Below are 20,015 nucleotides of genomic sequence, written 5' to 3'. Positions count from 1 at the left end.
TGTTGGGTGGTACCAGATGCCCACGGCCTTGCAGGGTGGCTTCCCAGAAGACGATACATCAGCGCTGTGGAGGCTGGCTTTAGTTGTACACGTACCGCAGCCCGGAAATGAGGTGGTCAGAGAGCGAACAGGGCAACCCCTTGTGGTAAGATGAGGCCCTGAAACATAAACCCTTGTATCAGAGGCCCGGTATGAGGCCTAAAGCCTGAACTAAAGGAATGGTCAAGACTTTGTTAACATAAAGCAAAGTTAACCTGTGAGCCAGAGGCAGGCCCTGCTCACAGAAGCGGGCAAGGAAAGAGCTGATGTTGCAAAAATACACATACCTACAAGGTACTGGACACTAGAGGTACAAACATGTGCCAGGATGGTACCAGAACACTCCGATACTCACACATTCCACACAGATAACAAGGAACAGGCGGACCCATCCTAAAGACAGGGGCAAAAGGGTAATATGAAGGCTAGAGTTGTTTTGTTCGAACCAACATGTACAAGCTGATAGGCAGCACCTTACTATATGGAGGGGTTGTACCTCAATACGTCAGGAGTGAGGTGTAACTTGTTTGTACCCGTGTATAAGAATTTACCCCTGAGAAGTTGTCTTGTCACGCTTAGGGGGCAGCGGTAAATCCCACCGCTGACGGAGTTATCCATTGTCAGGGAGCACATATGTACTAGCAGAACTGTACACATCTGATCTGGGGAGCGAGAAACTGTGTTTCGTTTGGCAATAAACCTGGATGGGTGCCTTCGTACCTTATCGGAGTCTATGGTCATTGGGGGTTCTCTCGGGTCTGCTGTGTCAGTGATCTGCAGAGCCGGGGCTGCACACAGAGGGAAGACACCCAGGCAGCCGACTGTTATCAGCACTGAACAGAGCAGAGCACCACACCGGTGACATCTGACAACACCCCTTCTTCCAGGAATCTTGGCCCACCACCGTTCCTAGGGTGGAACTCTGCCTCCAGCCTTGGCTCTACTCAGAGACCAAGGCAAAGAGCGAACTCCTGCTGCCACTCGGCCAGCTCCAGATCCTTCAGAGCTGCCTCTACATACACCTTTGCGTAACAGAATGGTCAGTTCAAGTGCATGAGCCAAAGCCCATTGAAATCAATGAGTCTTTCTAGTATCTTCAATGGGTTTTGGATCTGGCCCTCCATTGAACAGACAGCACAAGGAATGACAAGAGACCATGGTGGATGAAAGTAGGGGCAGGAAGAGAAAATGCTCAAATGTTTTCTCATTCTTATGGCTGCAGTGCAAGGGTCAAAGAACCCTGAGAAGTGGCGTCAGCCATGGCTCTCTCCTCCTGGCTCCCCTGCAGGGGCAGTCCCCAGCTCCTGTGGTTGGCACAAACACCTTTTTCCTGCAAGAGGCTAAGAAGATCATCCCTCCATTTGTTTTTCACTCTCTGCTCCCAGGAGTCAAGCAAGAATCCAAGCAACTGGGGAGGGGGGGAGTAAGCAGCTTCATGCTGGTTCTTGTGAAATTTTATGGGCTATAAGAAGATGTAAATTATGTGTAAGATTCTTCACAGCTGGTGGCAAGTAAGGGATAATCAGCTAATAAGTAAAACCAGGGGCTGCTGCGCATGTTTGTGCTTTGCCAAAATGAGTTTTTAAAAATACAATCAAGTGCTCACCATCAGCAAGGCCAAACACTGAGCTACACAGGGGGCTTGGAGGACAAACACTCAGCCAAACCCTGAGGGGGAAATAGCTTGTAAAGTGGAACCACTGGTCCTAGTCGCAGGGGTTTAATGAATTGAGCAGCATGCAAGGCCTCATGGCAAGAACTGAGGGCAGGGGAAAACTCTTGCTGTCTCTCCACATAGGCTCCTGGCTATTCAAGGCAATGCTTTTGCCTCTTCCAGCAAGCTGCAGTGCTGGGTGCATGTGATGCCTTACCAAGAGGAGCTAGGAGGGACGAAGACCAGAGCATCCTGGGAAGACCCAACTGCTGTATCTGGTACAAATATGGGGATGGATCAATTGATGATTCCTGTCCTGTTCATTCCCTCTGAAGCATCTGGCACTGGCCACTGCTGGAAGACAGGATACTGGGCTAGATGACCTTTGGTCTGACCAAGTGTGGCCATTATTATGGGCTCCAGACCAAACCATTTCTTTTTTGGTGTTTAGAGGGATGAAATATTTTGTTCTAAAGGTGTGGGTGATATCACAGCATCGAGGCAAAATACTTGCTTGCACAGGCAACCCTGCAGGGCAGCAAGGTGACTCTAGATACCCATTACCTCACGCCTGCTCTTGTGATTCTACCTCACTCCCTTGTCCCTTTGCATCATAGCAACAGGTGGTGAAGACCCTATTTTCTTTCCTGGGAGACAGACACAGCTGCTCAGGGCCTCCATTCCCCATTGCAGTACTGGGGTAAGAATACATTCCTGGGATGCTGCAAGACCTAGACAGGGCATAGAATAGAAATGGATCCAACTCACAAAACTCAGATCCAAGTTTCCTCAGAGTGGAGAGGTGCTTGGATTTGGGATGTGACGGATAGTCCAGCCTTATGTTTACCTAGGGCCCAGCCTGCAAGGTTGGGTCTAGGTTCAGATCCATATTATAAGAGGGGACCTGGAATTTGGATTCAGACCCATTTGTGGCAGTCTGAGTGTCTTAGGAGACAGGTGCTGTATAGAAGCGCAAAGCGCTGGCTTCTGCTCTCTTCTGACAGTTCCATTCTCACGCTGTGTTAGTCACAAACTCTGGAAAATTCAAATACTAATAATGGAGGATTCACTGAGCTTGGGGATGGCGGGAAGACGCATTTCCTGCTATGTGATAACTCTGCAGCCGCTCGCACAGGTGGCACATTCGCAGAGGAGATGGAAAGCCAGACAACAGAAGCTCAAAGAGCAGGATATAAAAAGCAATGGATGTGTAACACTATTTATCTCCTACTGTGCCTGGCGGGTGCCAGGGTCTCTGAGGAGTGGATTAGGAGAGCTTCACTGAGTTTTTATATACAACACTGCAACTCTCACCAGTGTAATGTCCTCACAGTGCTGTCTCTCTCTCTACATGCCCTTGGAGTAGCTTTATTTACTTTGGGCACAGCTGACCCGTATCACTAGTCTGGCTTGTGCCTCAGTAACAGCAACATTGTTAATACAGTTCCATCTGCAAGGCCAAGTTCTGCATTCTGTTACCCCTGTGCCAATGCTCAGATATCAATGGACTGGCCCGGGTTCGACTTTGGGACAAATTAGTAGACCATGAGGTTTGCCTGTTAGTAATTGAGGATGGAATTTGACCTGCAGGGTCTTAATTAGTGATGATGATGCTTGAGCCAGAACGAACTCCACCTCTGATCACAAGTGCAGGTTTCAGGATTGGTGGTTGTCATTTTTTAAATGTGTAAACCAGGTAGGGTGGAGCTGGAAGTCAGTGGAAAGTACTGAACCAACATGATGCTATTGTAGGACTCACATCTCAGAGCAGAATGGCAGTGTCCTCTCTCTGGCCTTTCCATTATTGGCCTTGTGGAAGGATGCTGAATTCACCTGCCCTTGCTGCCTACTTCCCCTCTGAACGCCTGCTGCCATTCCATCTCTGGCACTTGCCATTCTGCTGCACAACAATCCAAATGGGGCCCAGCAGAACGAGGTGTGTACAGTATCTGCCAGGGCTTTGGGTTGTTACATGGAGTTAACAGTATAATGGGGGTAGTTTCTTATATCTCCCCGATAGATCTCTGAGGCCAGAGAGCGCTGTAGAACCACTTCACCTGTTATAGGAACGGGAATGTTTGCAGCTACTGATCATTCATGATTATTATTGATTACTTCAGATGTCCGGGAGTGAATGATACTGGCAAGGCAGGGGGTGTCCCGTGACTGCTGCTAATTACAATAATCATCATAATCTGACAGTTAATTTGTGCTCTATTTGTGGCATCCTCCCTTTTTAAAAGTCGATTGTAACCTCCATCGGGCAGGGCCTGCCTTTTCATTCTGTCTGCTGGTATATTGACGGAAGGGGAGATTGATCAAAGGCACATAGTGCAATTAGACGCCCGCCAACTCCCAGTGGAAGTCAGTGGGGTTTGGGGACCTGGCTCCCGCTTATACCTTAGAAAATCTCCCCCACCTGTCCCACAATTTTTTAGGCAACACAGTGGGTGACAGCACTTTCCTGACTTCCATCCGCAGATCAGCTCTGGACAGCAGCATCCAACCAACCGAGCAAGAATGCAGAATAGGACGCAGAGAAACCAGTGTGCTAGCCAAGAAGATTAAACGCGAGGAGAGAAATTAAGGCAGCTTATTAAACTTCTGTAGACACCGTGAAAGAAAATCCCACTAGAATAGATACTTGAACACATCATTAAAAGTCTTCTATGTAGCAGCATTCACTGTCCCCTGGGTTTACTGGAACACGGCAAACCGTCCAAATGTGCTTAAGAGACAGTTGCTATAGACCTACAAGCAGGTGACAAAATCCAAATGAACCAGAGGGTGTTAAAACGATATGCAGGTTTCATAACTGTGAAAAAAGCCAAGTGGCTGGAAGTGGTTCATGGTTTTGACTTTCATATTGTGCATTAGTTAAATAAAAAAGTATTTAATCAGTTGAATACAGAGAATCAGATTATGAAACTAGATTAAAAAAACCTCAAACTAAAATGCATTTTAAATGCCTCTCCCCATTCCTTACCTGAACCCAGCAGGGGAGCTTAAAATAAACTATTAACATTCTTAAACTGACACACTCTGCTCTATGGGTGTCTAGTTTTAAGTACAAAAACATACAGCTTTTCAGCCCAATGATAAATGGCATAAGAGTCCAACTTGGTGTCTTGTGAATATTAATGGGAGCTGCTTTGTGTTGGTGACAATGCGGGACGAGTCCTGGCAAGTCACGCATTCCGCTTTGCCAATCGGCATTATTCTTCAGAGATTCAAAAGATCCCATTGGGCCACTTCAATAAGCGTTACCATAGTCCCTGTGCCCTGGGAGTCTAGTAAAACTTTTGTCCAATTGGCATTTGGAGTGATAAGATTTCCATCTGGGGAGATTTAAGTATGCTAGACTTTGCTTTATGATAACATTTCAATGTCACTTTAAAAGCTCTGTCAGAGAAGTTAGCCTCCCTAAGCTGTCCCTCTATGCATTGTGATCAACAAGTCACTAGTGATCATCCAATAAAGTGGCTTTATGATCCAATATCCGGGTCTGAAATGCCTGTGGCCAAATTGACCCCGACTATCTGTGGATCCGACTCCATGAGTATTGGATACCCTGCAACACAAAGCAGGTGGATTGTCCTTCCAGCGTAAATAGCGTGAACTGAGCAATATGCACCTTGCTGCACACGGGGGTGGGAGGGGCATTTTTGTATGAAACCTACAGAGACATGAAAGAGCAAAGACCAAGGGCCCTCAGCATCAGAGCAGAGGTTTGCCACTCTGTCTTCAGTCAAGCTTAACCTCACTTCCACCACTGCTCCACAGAGTAAACAGTCCATGTTTACCTCCCCCCGTTCTACTCACCACGCGCAGCTTTCGTGGGCACGGGACAGCTCTTACAGATGAACGCTCCAGAAGGCTGCAGCTGCTCAGGACTGTATCTCGTACCTTCTAGCCGCAGGCTCCAATGCAGCAATAGAGACCCTCCACCGAACAGCTTGGCAGCCACTGAGGACTGCTACAGGAATGAGCAAAATCTCAGTGCCCTCAGTGGGAGTCTTCCATTGACTTCAGTGGACTTTACATTAGGTCCTTGGTTCAGGCCTTTATAGAGGGGGAAGATACAGGGCCACCTAGAATTGTCAGCTAGAGGCACCCCCATCCCTTTTGAACCCACACACCCTGAATAATGGTTGTGAGGATATTGTGACACAATGGGAGGCCACCCTCTAACCAGAGTGGGCTGCATTTCGGTGGAGCTGATGGACATAAGTTGTGTGGGATCCAAAATGGGTGGCACCTTGGAAAGGTGGTCCATTAAATGGCATGTATCATGGAAGTGGAAAACGGGAAATTAGGCACATTTCCATAACAATCTTATAGGGAGCATAAGAAATCCCGGGAACTTCTCTTGTTTGGCTGCAGCTAAACAGTCTGGAAGCTGAAAAAGGTTAAATGCTTTTATTTGAGTAGTGTCAGACGGCTTTACAAATAGATTTTAAAATTTTGAACTATTCAGAGAGGAATCGTTACAAACAAAAACAAAAATACCCCCAATAAAAGGGACTAGGCAAATAAAATTAAAACTTTAGCTCCATTTTAAAAACACATCTCAACAAACATTCTCCTCCCACACCAATAAAATGTACATCTCATCTCAAACAACAAATGATAATCCTGACAAAAATAAACTAAAAATAAAAAAGGTTAAAAAATGAAAAAATTATTCTGTTTAGGTGGGTTTCATTCTAAATATGTTAACCTAAAATTTGTGTGTGTGTGTGTGTATATATATATATATATATATATATATCTTTTTAAAACATACGCTCAAAAATCTTGCATGGCAGTGCATAACAGAAAAAAGTAGAATTCATCCTGAAGGTGCTATGTACAGCAGCATGGTTAAAATCTCACCTAAAAGGGTCAATTCTCTTTTCAAAGGAATAGTAGCATTCATTTTAACTATTGCAGAGCTAAACAAAGTCAATAGAAGACATTTCCTGTCTGTTTTCGAGCACCTTCCTTCTCCCCCAAAATTAGGGTTCTGAAACAATAACTTGACACAGTTTGTATATATAGACAGACTGGGTTAAAAGCACTGCTTCTGAACATGGAGAGATTTCTCTTCCTCAGCTTAAAAGAATGAGGCATTGGGGACTTTCATTGGAACATACAAGACCAGGCTGGGCGGTGGACTCTGCTGGCTGGATTATTAACACAGAAAAACAGCTATACTATGGTTTTGACTATCTCAGACTGCCTCAGCCTCTTCAGAAAAACAGCCGGGGGCCAGATTTTAAAGCCAGGCCTCCCTTTATGGACCTGCACTTTGCGGGAGCAAGTAGCTGTGGGCACCACTAGTGTCACACAGAGGTTTACCTGGCAGGCGGAAGCAACGTGGCTTGAGTGCACAGACAACTGAAGGAGCAAATTGGTGGTCAGATAGAAAAAAAGGCCAGAGTAGAGGCTGCCAAAACAAAACAAGCCACCCCCAAAAAACCCCAGGCCCTTAAAACTGTAACCGTATCTGCAAACTGCTGACTCCACTGGGCCTGCCCTAATTTTGGATGTCCAATACGCTGTCATCCATCTCTTCACAGCCAATCTCTTTGGTTGCTTTATCTTCAAGGGGGGCGAAGAAATGTTATCATGCGTGTGGACATTTCACACCTCTCGGGTTTCCAAGTTTTGCTCAGACTGGAATGTAAATATCGACCTTGTTCAGTGTTTCCCAGCATTAGAGTTTCAGCATGAAGAAGACCTCAGTGTCCTGGTTAAAATCCGTTTGGTTCTTTAGCTGGGGTGTCAGCAGACGGGGGGCAGCTGAATCCGTACAAACTCCTTTTGCAATGCAGCAGGCTCCCTCGGGGATCCCCCTCTCCTCAATGGGGCTCCCATTGATCTGGCCCAGGCTCTGCAGCCGTTGCCTCTCCTGGGCTTGCTTGGCTCGATTGGCAACGTACCGCACCCTGCTCTGGCTGCGAGAGGAAGACCTGCGGAGGAGCAAGCCCTCCTCTTCCTCCTCGGATTCAACTGGCTCGAGGCTAGTTGGGGAGGTGATGTTGTTTTCCTCCTGAAAGGTTGTCAGCTTCTTCAGCTGCTCGGTCAGTTGGTCCTGCGGCTTGGCCGAGGACCTTATACCTGAGGAGCGGCGCTGCTCTCGCATCGACTTAGTGACGAAGCTCCTGCTGATGCTCCGGTACTTGCTTTCAAAAGTGCACGCAATGTCATCGGAGGTAAGATCCCCAAGGCTTTTGGATTTTGCCTGGCTGGTCCCTGCTTTATCCTGGGCTTTGGACTTGACAGAAGACTGTTTGAGACTTTCCATGTAGAGCCTGCTCCAGGTATGCCTCCTTGGGATGGAGGCTAATGCATCTTGAGGAACCCTGGCCAGAGGCCTGGCGTGCAGCTCATCAACGGACGTCTGGCTGGCCCGCAGGTTGGGATTGGATTTGCTCTTGGTCACTATTGGCATTTCATTACCAGATGTCGTAGCAGACCGGGGGCGCATGCCCTTTCTCACAGCAACGGTCTCAATGTTTTCATGATGGGTACCTAGGTCTGGAAGGCTTTTGCGAGCTAGGTTGGGCAGAGAGAGGTCTATCACAGTGTCGTTGGATGACATGCTGGAGGAGGAAGACATACTGTCCCGGTGACTGCTGGAATCTAGCTTGTTCCAGATCTGGTCATGAACAGTGGCATCAGAGTACACTTCTGCTGCCGGGGACAGGCTACTTGGATTTTTCATTAAGGCTGAGTAGTCAGAACTCTTGTGCCCATCGTTCTTCGACCTCCTCACTAATACGTGAGAGCTGGTCAGAGAAACAGAAGCAGTCGGAGCCCAGGCAGGCTGGAGTCTCTGGAAAGCATCTGGAGGCAAAGTCGGCTGGGTGCTGTTATTCAGGTGGCTTGGTCGTGGTGGGCTGGTTGTGGCACCATCCTTCTGGCTGATGGATGCGGCAGTGCAGTTCACATCTGGTAACCTTTGATATACACGGTCTTGTTGCTTCTGGCAGCTTTCAGTGGAATGGACTGAAGTATCACTCGGTGCCAACATCCCCCAGGTTCGTTGAGGATACACTGCCAAACCAGACTGATCTTCACCAATACCATGGGTTTTTTCCCAGTCACCCCCATCTTCGAGTGGTCCCTTTGTGCTTCTACTTTTACCTTCCTGGCCCAACGTGCTTGTGGCTGCTGTCCCTGGAGTTACGAGCACTTGGTCTTTTGAAGCCAAGCCTGCCTGTGGTTCATGAGCAAGAGCAGCTTTCTCAGGCTGGTCTGTTGGGCTACTTCCTGCCGATCTAGATTCACTGGAATGATAAGACACAGACCCTTGTTCAGAATCGCTGCTGGGGTTAACAGGCAGAGGGATACAAGAACCAGCATGTTGTTTTTCATTGGCAATGATGGGTTCTTCGGTCATAGTTTCTAGGCTGCATAAAGAAGTGACTGACCTCTGCCTTGAGAGCTGGCAGACGCCTAATGGGAGGGAGAGAAAAAAAATACACGGGCAATGTAAAGGTTAATCAAACTATCAACAATGCTGATTCACTTACAGATGCATATTTTACTCAATATCCCTTTGCTATGAAAACTGTCATTTGTCAGAAATGTTGGCCAGGATTTTCAAAAGTAACTCGTCGTGATGTTGGGTACCCAACTGAAGACATGCAATCTTCAGAAAGCGATGAGCATCAATGAGACACACAAAGATCACTAGTCACTTCTGACCATATCTGTAGCATGTTACTTCACTGATTATACATATCCAAAGAAGCAAAACAACCCTGACCCCATCCCCCATCTGTTTGAACTGTTCTATCCTTCAGCAGCACTGAGAACGGCCAGCATGAGACAAAAGTCAGAAGATCGCTGCTTGACCAGCTGGTGACGTGTTTGGCATCCATTGTAGTTCAAGAGGAAGGTGGTGCAGGGGCAGTGGAAGAGATGAAAACCCAAGTGATTTTTAAAAAATCCTTTTCAGCTATTTGCCCATTTTGTTACTTATCAGCAAGCACCACCTTATTTTGACAAATGAATTTGTCATTTATTTTTCAAAGACCACACACGAAGGCATGCCGATGAAAACAAAGCTGACAGTCCACTCTTGAGAAGTCACTGGAGTAGCCAGTTGCCTGAACAAAACAGATGCTCAGGTTATATTCTTTATCTTGTATATCCTGACATACAAAACAATCATGCCAAAAAAAACAAACACACAAACAAAAGGCTGCCCGCTGACCAAAATGCCAACATGCTCCAAGAACTAGCAAAGCAGCAGAAAGAAGCCAGGCAGCAGGTTTAGGAGTACAAGGAGGAGGTAGTTATAAGATGCCTGGAAACTAAAAAGGAACCCGGGCAACACAATGCTTGCATCAGTGACACTCAATAAACAGTTACCTTGAACTTGCTTGTCCTTTCAGTTCTTAACTACAGAGAGAGAGTGTGCACGTGGAGGAGGATAGAACAGAGGAAAAAATCCAGTTAATTTACGGAAGGCAGGAGCAGATAAAAGGATCGATTAGTGGGGAGGGAGAGGGAAATAGACACAGATAGGAATACATTTCTTGTAGGATCCTAAGAATTTTTGACCAACCAGAGCACACAATGGATTGCATAAATTGGACCCAGACCAAAGGTTTTTGTTTTAAAAAGAAGTTGGAAAATTTGTAACTGTTCAAGGAAGTTTTGGAAACATGTAACCTGAGTCTGAAACCACCTCTGATTTTTGCCTTACTTGACATTCTGGAGTTGCTATAAAAGAAACACTAACTGGGCACAAATGAGTTTTCCAGCAGATGCTAGTTATCTTGGGGCGAGCAGAACATGACTTCAGCATAAAGCTGCACTACATATCACACAAGCAGGGCATGCATGCAGCAAGGTAAATCAACAATAAGTGTAGACATATCTGACAGGTTCAGGGGCAGGTTCCTGCGGTCATCTGGATGTTGTCCATTCATCCATCTCCAGCCATAGTTCCTCGCTGACTGGGGTCAATCATGGGACCAGTCTAGTGGTCTAGCTGCATGAAAGCAGATGCCCTGCCAAGAGTCAACCTTGCTGGTTTCTAGGAGGACTGGTAAGTAGCTTCAACTTTCTCCCCTCTCCAGCCCTTTTCCTCCCAGGTAGAAGAAAAAGTCCCAAAGACCCAAATCTGCTCAACTGAAATCAATGGCAAAGCTTCCATTTATGTCAGCGTTCCTGGATCAGGCCCAAATCAGTATGTTTCCTAGACTGCTTGGGGCAGGCAAGGACCCATGGGGCTTTCATAGCCCCTAGACTGTGTTAGTGGCTGCATACCAACTCCATGCCAAGCCAGCAGGTTGGAGGAAGGAAAGACTTCTCCCCCTCTGCACATCCCTTTCATAGATCCCCTGCACATGAACCATTGACTCTGGCACTGCCCAGTGCGGGGGCTGAGCATACTAAGCTTGGACTTCATCCTAGCTCAGTGACTGGAAGCATCAGATGGCTGTTCAGTGGCCTATATACCACTAGTCGGGGAGGGTGTCTCAGTCTAATATCTATAAGGCAAGTACCCACGTGAAAAAATTCCCTACCAGTGGTGCTGATCAATACCACTGTGGGCGCTCAGAAGTGCCGAGGGCTGAATGTTCACTGTCCCGTTAGCATGGCAAAAGAACCAAGGCTCACACTGCTGCTGCCAGAGCTCTCCCTATTCTGTGGCCAAGCAGGGGCCTTCAGTTTCCTGTCCCATCCTTCTGGCATCTTTCACCAACACAACGTTTATTTCTGAAGTGTCGTTAGATTAGCCTATCTGTATTGGCTCCTTGGTGGTCTTTGCACAGTGCACTGAAATAGTACGTGGACGGAGAATGCTTGCAGTTTATGCAACCCTAATATTTGGTCACTAGCTCATCAACATCCAATCCAAATGCCTCTTTCATCCTTTTAAAGGTTTGTGATTCTACACTTGAGAAGTCAGGTGGATTTAATCAAATTTCGAGCCTATCTTAATATTTCTTCAGTGACTTAGGAGGCTGGGGTGGGGCTCCCGCCCGCTGGCACAGACGATGGTAAATGGTTCCATATGTTGCATCTCTTGGAGCTTATGAACAATCCAGATACACAAAGGGTTCCGCAGTTTTGATTTAATTTCATGCTATGCGACTTGGCGATAAAACATAATCCAGATGTTCAGAGCAGATCATTTAAAGCAAAATTAAAAATTGAAATTAAAAAAGATATAAGGAGCAGCCTAATCCATGGAAGGCAAATCTGTCTTGGCTTCCCCTCTAGAAGCTCTTTAGGCTTTGGTTGGGGCTCTCAAAGGAGCCTGAAATAAACTGCAGTGAAATTTAATGGGAGTTGGCAATAATCTTTTTAAAAGCACCTAAGTTACTTAAGTGTTTCTGAAATTTCACCCTGGATGTCTAACTCCCTTAACTGCTTTAGAAATCCCAGACATACAACCTTAAGATGGCAGATGGCAAAGACAGGGAACAGTATTGTTTGAAAAAAAAATCTTTCAGTTTTAATAATCTACAATCTCATTAGCAAGATTTTTTTTTAAAGAAATAGAATAATTTTTAATCTAGATAGTGTCCTTTAAGAGAATTAAAGAGGACATCCATGGTAGGCTCCCACCTTGCAGACACACAAATGCTTCACTTTAAAGCATGTTTGTAAGTTGCACTGAAATCACATGCTTAAAGTTCAGCAGGTACTTAAGTGTTTGCATTGTCATGGGGTTTATAAATTCATAGGGTTTAAGACCAGAAAGGACTATTATGTTCATCTAGTCTGACCTCATGCGTAGCCCAGGCCAGAGAACCTCACCCAGTAATCCTGCATTGAGCCCATAAATAGTAGCTGAAATAGAGAATATCTAGATTGTAAGTTCCTTGGGGCTGGGACTGTCTTTAATTGTGTGTTTGTACAGTGCTTAGCACAACTAAGTCCCTATCCTGCTCTGGCTTGTGCACTCTACTGCAATACAGATAATAATGATAATGAGGATGACAATCAGGATGGACAGCAGTGTTCCTTTTCCAATTCAATCTCTAAGCAATGCTCTGGTTGGGAGTTTCAAAATTTACTTAGTATCATACTTTATTCATGATTAAAATCTCCACTCCACATTCATGGACGACAGATGGATGTGCTACTGAAGATGGTTTGCTAGGTATGGAAAGGACCAGTCTAGATCAGATACAACTAGGGAACAAAACAAAGCATATTTATGCAGAAATGTTTTTCTTTCACTGAAAAAAACAAAATGAGCTATGATGGCAAAATAAAAATCTGGGAGCTTCTAAGGGGAGGAGCTATGAGGAAGCCAAGGCAATGAGGTGATCTAAGGCAAATGGGGTGAAAAAAATCTGGTCTTACCAGTAAAGAATATAGGGGATTTACTTCGAATTTCCTCCAATTTTTGAATGAACAAGGCATTCATTTCCCTCTGAAGGGTGCCCACTTGCCTTCGGGAATTCTCAGACAAGCGCTTGGGGAATTCTGGGCTTCCAAGACTCTCTAGACTGCTTGAGTTGGAGGATATTGAGCCATTGCTGGCTGTCACCAAGTTGACAGTGCTTCCATACTTGCCACCTGATTGGCACGGCCACCTCTGCCGGGGATGACCTTTCATCCCGTGACATTTAGTTTCACCATTTTTCTTCCCTGGAGTCACAAAGGACTGAGTGCTCCTTGGTTGATCACTGGCCGTTCCGAGGCTGCTGCAAGTCTGCAAATCTGACCGAGGCCTGGGTTGCTCTGTTATACCCCAATTTTTTAGTTCTAACCTCTCGTCTCCCGTTATACTGCTATACTGATCATGGTGCAGCATATCTTTAGCAATTAGCCTGGTAGCATGGTCACTCCACTTGCATTCTAGATCGGGGCTCTCCTTGGAACCAATCATGCATTTCATGCAATTGGTTGCCACTCCGATCCTACCAGAGCCATTGATGGCGCAGCGTGCAAAGACGCTCTGTTTCTCCTGCTGGTGCTCCTGAAGACGGACCCTGTTGGACCTCCGTGTAGGCTCACTGAAAGTTGCACCCCCATGAGTACGAGTTTGGCCTTTACCTTTACCAGAACTATGGGCCTTACCTTTCAACCCTTTGCCATGTACCTCTCCGTTGGCCCCCTCTCTGGGAGCCAGCGATGGAGAGGAGCTTTCCGGCTCTTTGTCAAAGCGAGGCTGCGAAGAATCTTCCAGTTCGTGGTCTTCACTGGCCCCTTCAGAGCTGTTGTCTTTGGTGTCGATAACAATCTCGGGAAAGCCTTTCTTGTTCTTCTTCTGACTCTTGGTAGGGGCGCTGGCCGTCCGCCGTAAAATGTGGCTGCTAAAGGAGTGTTTGCGATGGAGCTGACCAGCAGCATGACTGTCTAGCGAGGCCTGTTTTGGATTTCTGAGAAATAGACCTTTTAAGCCCAGAGCTTGCTTGACCTGGAAAATAAAAGAAACCCCCGTAATAGAAGATGTGCATGTCTGCCCTGGCACACAAGTACTTGAGGTGCAGTAAAGTGCAAAGGAGTGTTCCCCCTCCCCAATTCCTGTGAAATTGTCACTGCCCAGCACCGGAACTGGTTGGAAAATGACGGGGATGGAGAAGGCAAATGGGTTTGCAGAATTTCATCGCTGTTTTTCATTGAAATGTTGTTTTAATTTTTCCAACCAGCTTTATTCCTGTATTAATGACCCTTCCTTTAGCTTTATTCTTGTATTAATAATCCTTGTATTAGTACTACACATCTCCTTACAAGGAAATCCACAGGGGCAAGATACTGGAGAGAAAAACACTAAATAAGGACCTGAATTCTGAAAGGTGCAGAGTGCCCCAATGCCTGCTGAAAGCAGCAAGCTTTGGGGTACTCATAAATTTACAGCCTTGGGGCTCCCAACGATGAATTTCAAGGAACTTTTTCAAAATACTAGTTATTGTTTTGCTACCTCCATGGCACAGCTGGTGGGTCAGCCCTCCAATGTGCCCGCAAGTGTGAATGGTTCACACCCACAGGCTCACTATGAGGATGCAGAGCAGAACTTGGGGGTGAGGGGAGAAGAGGCAATCAACTCTTCAGTGGAATCCAGGGTAAGTAGAGACTTACAAATTTGTTGCAAAGTTAGTGCTTTCCCTTAACAAAATAAAACTGCTTAAAATAGTTAATTTATATTTAATTTTAACAAACACTGAAAGTGTTTTAATGTTTAAAAAATACTTTAAACAGTAGTAACCCTAAATGTAAAAACATATTAAGAATGTACATTACAGCAACTTTGAATGTCTCTGGTTACCCAGATCAGCCAGTGTCTTGAGTCCCACAATGATGGCACTCAACAAACGGACAACATTACACCTGTAATGTTCTCAGCAACTTCTTAGCCGAGCGACAGTTATGACATTAGAGTCTGATCCAACTCTATTTCAGTCCACAGGGTTCTTCCACTGACCTCAATGGGAATTGGACGAGCACCTTAAAAAATAATATTAGGTATTGTGAGTTACTTCCTAGCTAGAGCTCTTTCACCTGACATTGCTGTATCTATCTAAGGCAGGCCGTTAACCCCTCCCTGGTTCTCCAATGCAAAGCTGCCTAGAAATGGTGCAGGCTATCATTCAACAAGATAAAGACGTCAGCTGTGCATGTCCAGGGAACAGCTTCCCGCTTTGAGGTAGCTGGCTTATCCAAGCACCACGTTCATTCCCCCTCCAGCCAGGCCAAACACCTGTAACTGGCTCTGCTACAGGACAGAAGGAAGGGGAAATAGCCAATGGAAAGAGTCCCTAGGGGCTGCCCGTGCTGATTTGTGAGCCTACACACTGTGCTGCACTTTTTAAAATCAGAGGCTCCCTCGACATCTCAGTGGACCTTTCTCTAACCCACTGGTGTTGGCAGAGCCCTCGCCTCACTAAGCCAGTGACGACAGCATGGATTTAGCCAGCCTGAGTGACTGTCCCAAGCCTCTTTCCTTTCACCCTCATCCTGGGCCACCTTTTCCTTGGCTATGGACCAAGGCCATTCCTGTTGTGCCAGCTGCCACCAGGAAAGGCAGAAAGTCTCAGAGGAGAGCTATGTGTCACCCTGCAGAGCAGTACTGCATGCCGTGGCACAGGGCTTCCCCTTGGCCCGACCATAATACAAATAAAACTAATAATATATATTGCAAACAAACAATTATTTTAAAAGGATCACTTCATTTAGGCTAGGCCAGTCTGGAAGAACAACCCAATAAAGGTTTTTTTTAAAAAGTCAATTAAAAATTATGTTTTTGCAATTCAATAAGTCACCTGTAATACTGGAAACCCAGACACAACAGCACTGGGCTACTGCATGAGTACCCGGCAGAAAAAGTGAGTAGAAATATGGGGCTGAATCTCCACGGCCTTTCATCTTGTGCTGTCAGTTAACAACTGTGCAGAGTGGGTGTCAAATGCTTCCAATCAGAATTCTCCCCTCTCTAAGGCCTTGTCTACACTGCCACTTACAGCGCTGCAACTTTCTTCACTCAGGGGTGTGAAAAAACACCCCCCCCCAGCGATGAGAGTTTCAGCGCTGTAAAATGTCAGTGTTGACAGTGCACCCGCGCTGGGAGCTACTCCCCTCGCAGAGGTGATTTTATTACAGCGCTGGGAGACCTCTCTCCCAGGGCTGGAGCCACAACTACATAGCCACGTTACGTCAGCTGCGTAGACATACCCTAACACTTTGCATAGGAGTAACTGAGCACATGGTGTGCAAGGCAGGAGAGAGTCAGGGTCCAAAGCAGAACAGAGAGGTCCAGAATGATTGACACACAACAGCTGAAAACACAAAACAACAGAAATGGGGTCAAGCTAAAAATGTATTTTTAAAAATCATTCCAATTTTAATCAGCCAATGCCTTCTTAGTAACATGGGTGCGGTTTCAATTTTTAAGCTGACAGTTTAATCAGACAATGCCCCTTCAATTAAAAAAATCCCACATGCCTCATCAAAAACAAAAATAACCCTGTCATTCAAACTGATCTTTACATTTTTTTAGTAACTGTAGGGAAGTCTAAAACAGCTATAAAATGCCACATTCTGTTCTATAGCAAACAGAAGACTATCACGGGTGCCATAATAATAGCATACAGGAGACCATATATCCAGGCTCCAGCACCAGAAATGTTTCCGTCTCAAGGACGTATTCTGGCCCTCCCCACCCATGGGATTGCGTTTTAATCAATTCCCATCATACAACCTCCTCATCCAAATGTCCCTCATGCACATTTTCATCATTGGAGAAACACATTATAAACAAGCAAGGGCAGTCAGAGCCATAATAAATACATTTCAATGCTTATCCAAATGTTAAACACAGACAATTCCCCACACCCTCCCCCAGTTGATTTACAATTCAGTGAATTTTACAAAGTTTCAGCATTCCTATAAACATTCCAGATGTACTTGCCAACTTTTTAAGTAACAAGCTGCTCATGCATAATAAAGGGCTCCTTTGGTTTTGACTGTGTGCTTGGAGCATCTTTTTATATAACTTGCTTCTGTTGATCGGCTTCTGTTGATCGGTTCATCCCTCCCTGAACTCTGTCTCGTTTGCAGTTTGATCAAATTCCCCTGTGGTAGCAGGGTAATCTCTGTCCTCTATTTGGAGTGTAAAGAGGAGTACACATGCTCTTATCAGAGGCCCCCATAAGCCAGGGCTTGAAATTTATCAGCTCGGAGATAAAGGTTGCAACTGATTCAGTGTCGCTAAAAGCTAGAAGTTAGCTTGCAGTCACTTTGGATCCGTTGCCCTGTGATGTCACAGAGGAGGTCACATTTCTGCAATACCATTTGTAGGTGCAGAAGTGTTCAATTTAATTTTACTTTCCTACTCCGGAACACATGGTCAGATTCACCAGGATGCTCTGCCTGCTCTGCATGGCTTCAGAGCTAGGAAGCAGCTGCACACCCAGTTCAACCAGCCAGCCAGACTGGGTATAAAGCTGCTCTGTGTGAGCCTATAAACCTAGCCCATAAAAATCATAGTTTAGGGACCTGATCCAAACCCCACTGAAGTCAACGGGAACTTCTCTTTCGACTTCAGTAGGGTTTGGATCAGCCTTACACCCAGCAAGAGTAAGCATGTTTCTGTGCGAAGAAGAAACATACCTGTTTAAAGAAAGAAGACAGGGACTGATTATTCCCATAAGCCAACAAAGGAAGTGCAAACAGTATAGGGCAGGGAAAACTGAGGTTAAATATCAATAAGCTCTGTGTGGGCAAAAGAGATTTGAAGAGCTTTGTGTAGGTCCAAACTTTGCATCTCTCACCAACAGAAGACAGTCCAATAAAAGAGAATACCTCACTCACCTTATCTCTCTAATATCCTGGGACCAACAGGGCTATAACAACACTACAAACAAATAAGCTCTCTGTGACATTTCGGGCAATAGAACAAGCTGTTAAGGGAGATTGTGGACTCAACTTCACTGGAGAAATTCAAAGCTAGGTTAAACATTTGTTGTTGAGCAACCGCATCTGATAATAACCAGAGGGGGAAAGAAATTATACCAGCCAAAATATGAAGTTTCCAAGCAGAATCCAATTGAGACAAGTTGGCAAGTGCACTAATTTACTACCATAAAATGATAATCAGACCCATTACAAAATACTTGCAAAATTCAGAAAAATCTCCAAACACACACACACACACACACACAAAAATAACCCCAATTAAAATGAAAGAAAGTGGCCCACTGATGGAATGGGTGATGTGCAGTGAAGGGCCCCAGGTATCATTCTAGCTTATTTGGTGCATCTGTTAGACTTGTCATTAATGCTTGAATCAAATTACCGATTCAAGATCCCAAATCCAATGCAAATTTGGTTTAAAAGAAAAAAAAAAAAGTAAAAACAAGAGTCATTTAGAAGAAGATCCAGAATATCTGCTTTCAGCTCCAATTCTAGCTTTTGCAAACAGTGCTGGCGATTTCCTTCTTCAAAGCAGACCTATAGAAATCAGCACCAGACCCTTTGGTCCTCACTGTTGACTTTCCCAAAACTTAACCACATTATGTTTAATGATATCACATACAACTGAAGGAAACGGTTTGAACTGTAGCTTAAAAAAAATGAAAAAAAGATAGGATGTGGAAGAAGAGACAACAAGGAGGGGGGAAGGGGATGGGTTGGGAGGAAGAAAGATTTTTATCCTGGATCTGCTTCATAAATGGTGGGCTCTCTGGCTGATCAATGACCCGACAAAACTAACCAAGTAAAATGTCACAATCCATGTTATATGAGTTGAAGAGTTTCAAAATGCTAATAAGGAAACAACAATGCTAATGAGTTCACTGGTTAGAGGCATGCAGGTGTGTGGTGGTGCTCACTACACCTTCCTGAGTCAGGAGGGGGTACCTTCAAGGCTCCTAAAATTGCTCTGCTTCTAAAAGTAGACTTTTTTTTGACATAGAGAAGTCCACTGAAATCACAAACAGACAGAGTAAAGGCAAGTAAGACACAAAACATTGAGGGAGGCTCTAAGAGATACGCACATCTAGAAAAACATGAGAAATTCCACAATACATGAATAGACTACAGAAGAGACAGAAACAGAAGATCAAATTTAGGAGACAGAACAGCCCATAAAGAGGTATTAAGTTAACTAGAGGTGCAGGGTCACCCTATTTTTGCAACTGTGAATTACCGAAGAAGCGACAATACCTAAGTTTAGGAGAATGCTAGTTGCACTGGAGCAAATGGATCGGTAAGGATAGGCAAAACCAGAGGTTGATTACGGTTGTTCTGAGACATGTGACGTGGCTTTCACCCAGCTGTGTGGGGAAATAGATATACGGTTCTGGTTTTGATCCATCTCTACTGATTGATAATTGTTTTTGAAAATTTGTTTGTTCCAGTAATATAAACACAGCACAGAACCACCCAAAATTAACATGATCAAGGCATTTACACAGGTTCCTAACCAGAGATCAACTCGGAGTTCTTTTTCAAACTCAGAAAAAAATAATATTTTCAAGTAAAGTTGGTTGGAAAATGCCAAGAGGGGGAGGTTAAAATTTTTGTCTAAGAAAGTTCCCAATTTTTGGTCAAAAATAATAAAAAAACTACTCACAGATTTTCCAACCATCTCTATTTATAAGCAACATCAGATACAATGAGCCTGAATAGAAATATGGGGACATTTTATAGTACATCGATGTCTAAAACCAGCAAATATTAATCCCTTCAAAGTCTTTTAGCACTTATATCCAGATAGAAACATGGAGTGGAGCAGAAGTCTTTCTGAAAAACTGGAGTCAACATCCTTTCAGTTTAAAGGTTCATTCCTCAGCTAGTATAAAACAGAATAGCTTAACTGATGTTAATAAGCCAATTAGCCAGCAGGTGTAAACTGGGCATAGCT

General features: G+C 45.0%; 1 protein-coding gene across 1 annotated transcript in view; it reads right to left on the bottom strand.

The window, feature by feature from the left end:
- Positions 1-5,253: 5,253 nt before the first annotated feature.
- The window catches only part of PLCH2 (phospholipase C eta 2), a 318,005-nt gene continuing 303,243 nt past the window's right edge, over positions 5,254-20,015 (bottom strand). The window contains exons 22-23 of the mRNA XM_078849302.1: positions 13,733-14,072; positions 5,254-9,136 (exon numbers count right to left, since the gene is read on the bottom strand). Of these exons, the coding sequence (XP_078705428.1) occupies positions 7,392-9,136; positions 13,733-14,072 (2,085 nt within the window). The 3' untranslated portion in view covers positions 5,254-7,391. The remainder of the gene's footprint in view (positions 9,137-13,732; positions 14,073-20,015) is intronic.

The sequence above is a fragment of the Lepidochelys kempii genome, chromosome 18 (genome assembly GCF_965140285.1).
Source record: "Lepidochelys kempii isolate rLepKem1 chromosome 18, rLepKem1.hap1, whole genome shotgun sequence".
Taxonomy (NCBI): Eukaryota; Metazoa; Chordata; order Testudines; family Cheloniidae; genus Lepidochelys; species Lepidochelys kempii.
The sequence above is the reverse complement of the archived record's forward strand: the minus strand, read 5'-3'. Positions and strand labels throughout refer to the sequence as shown.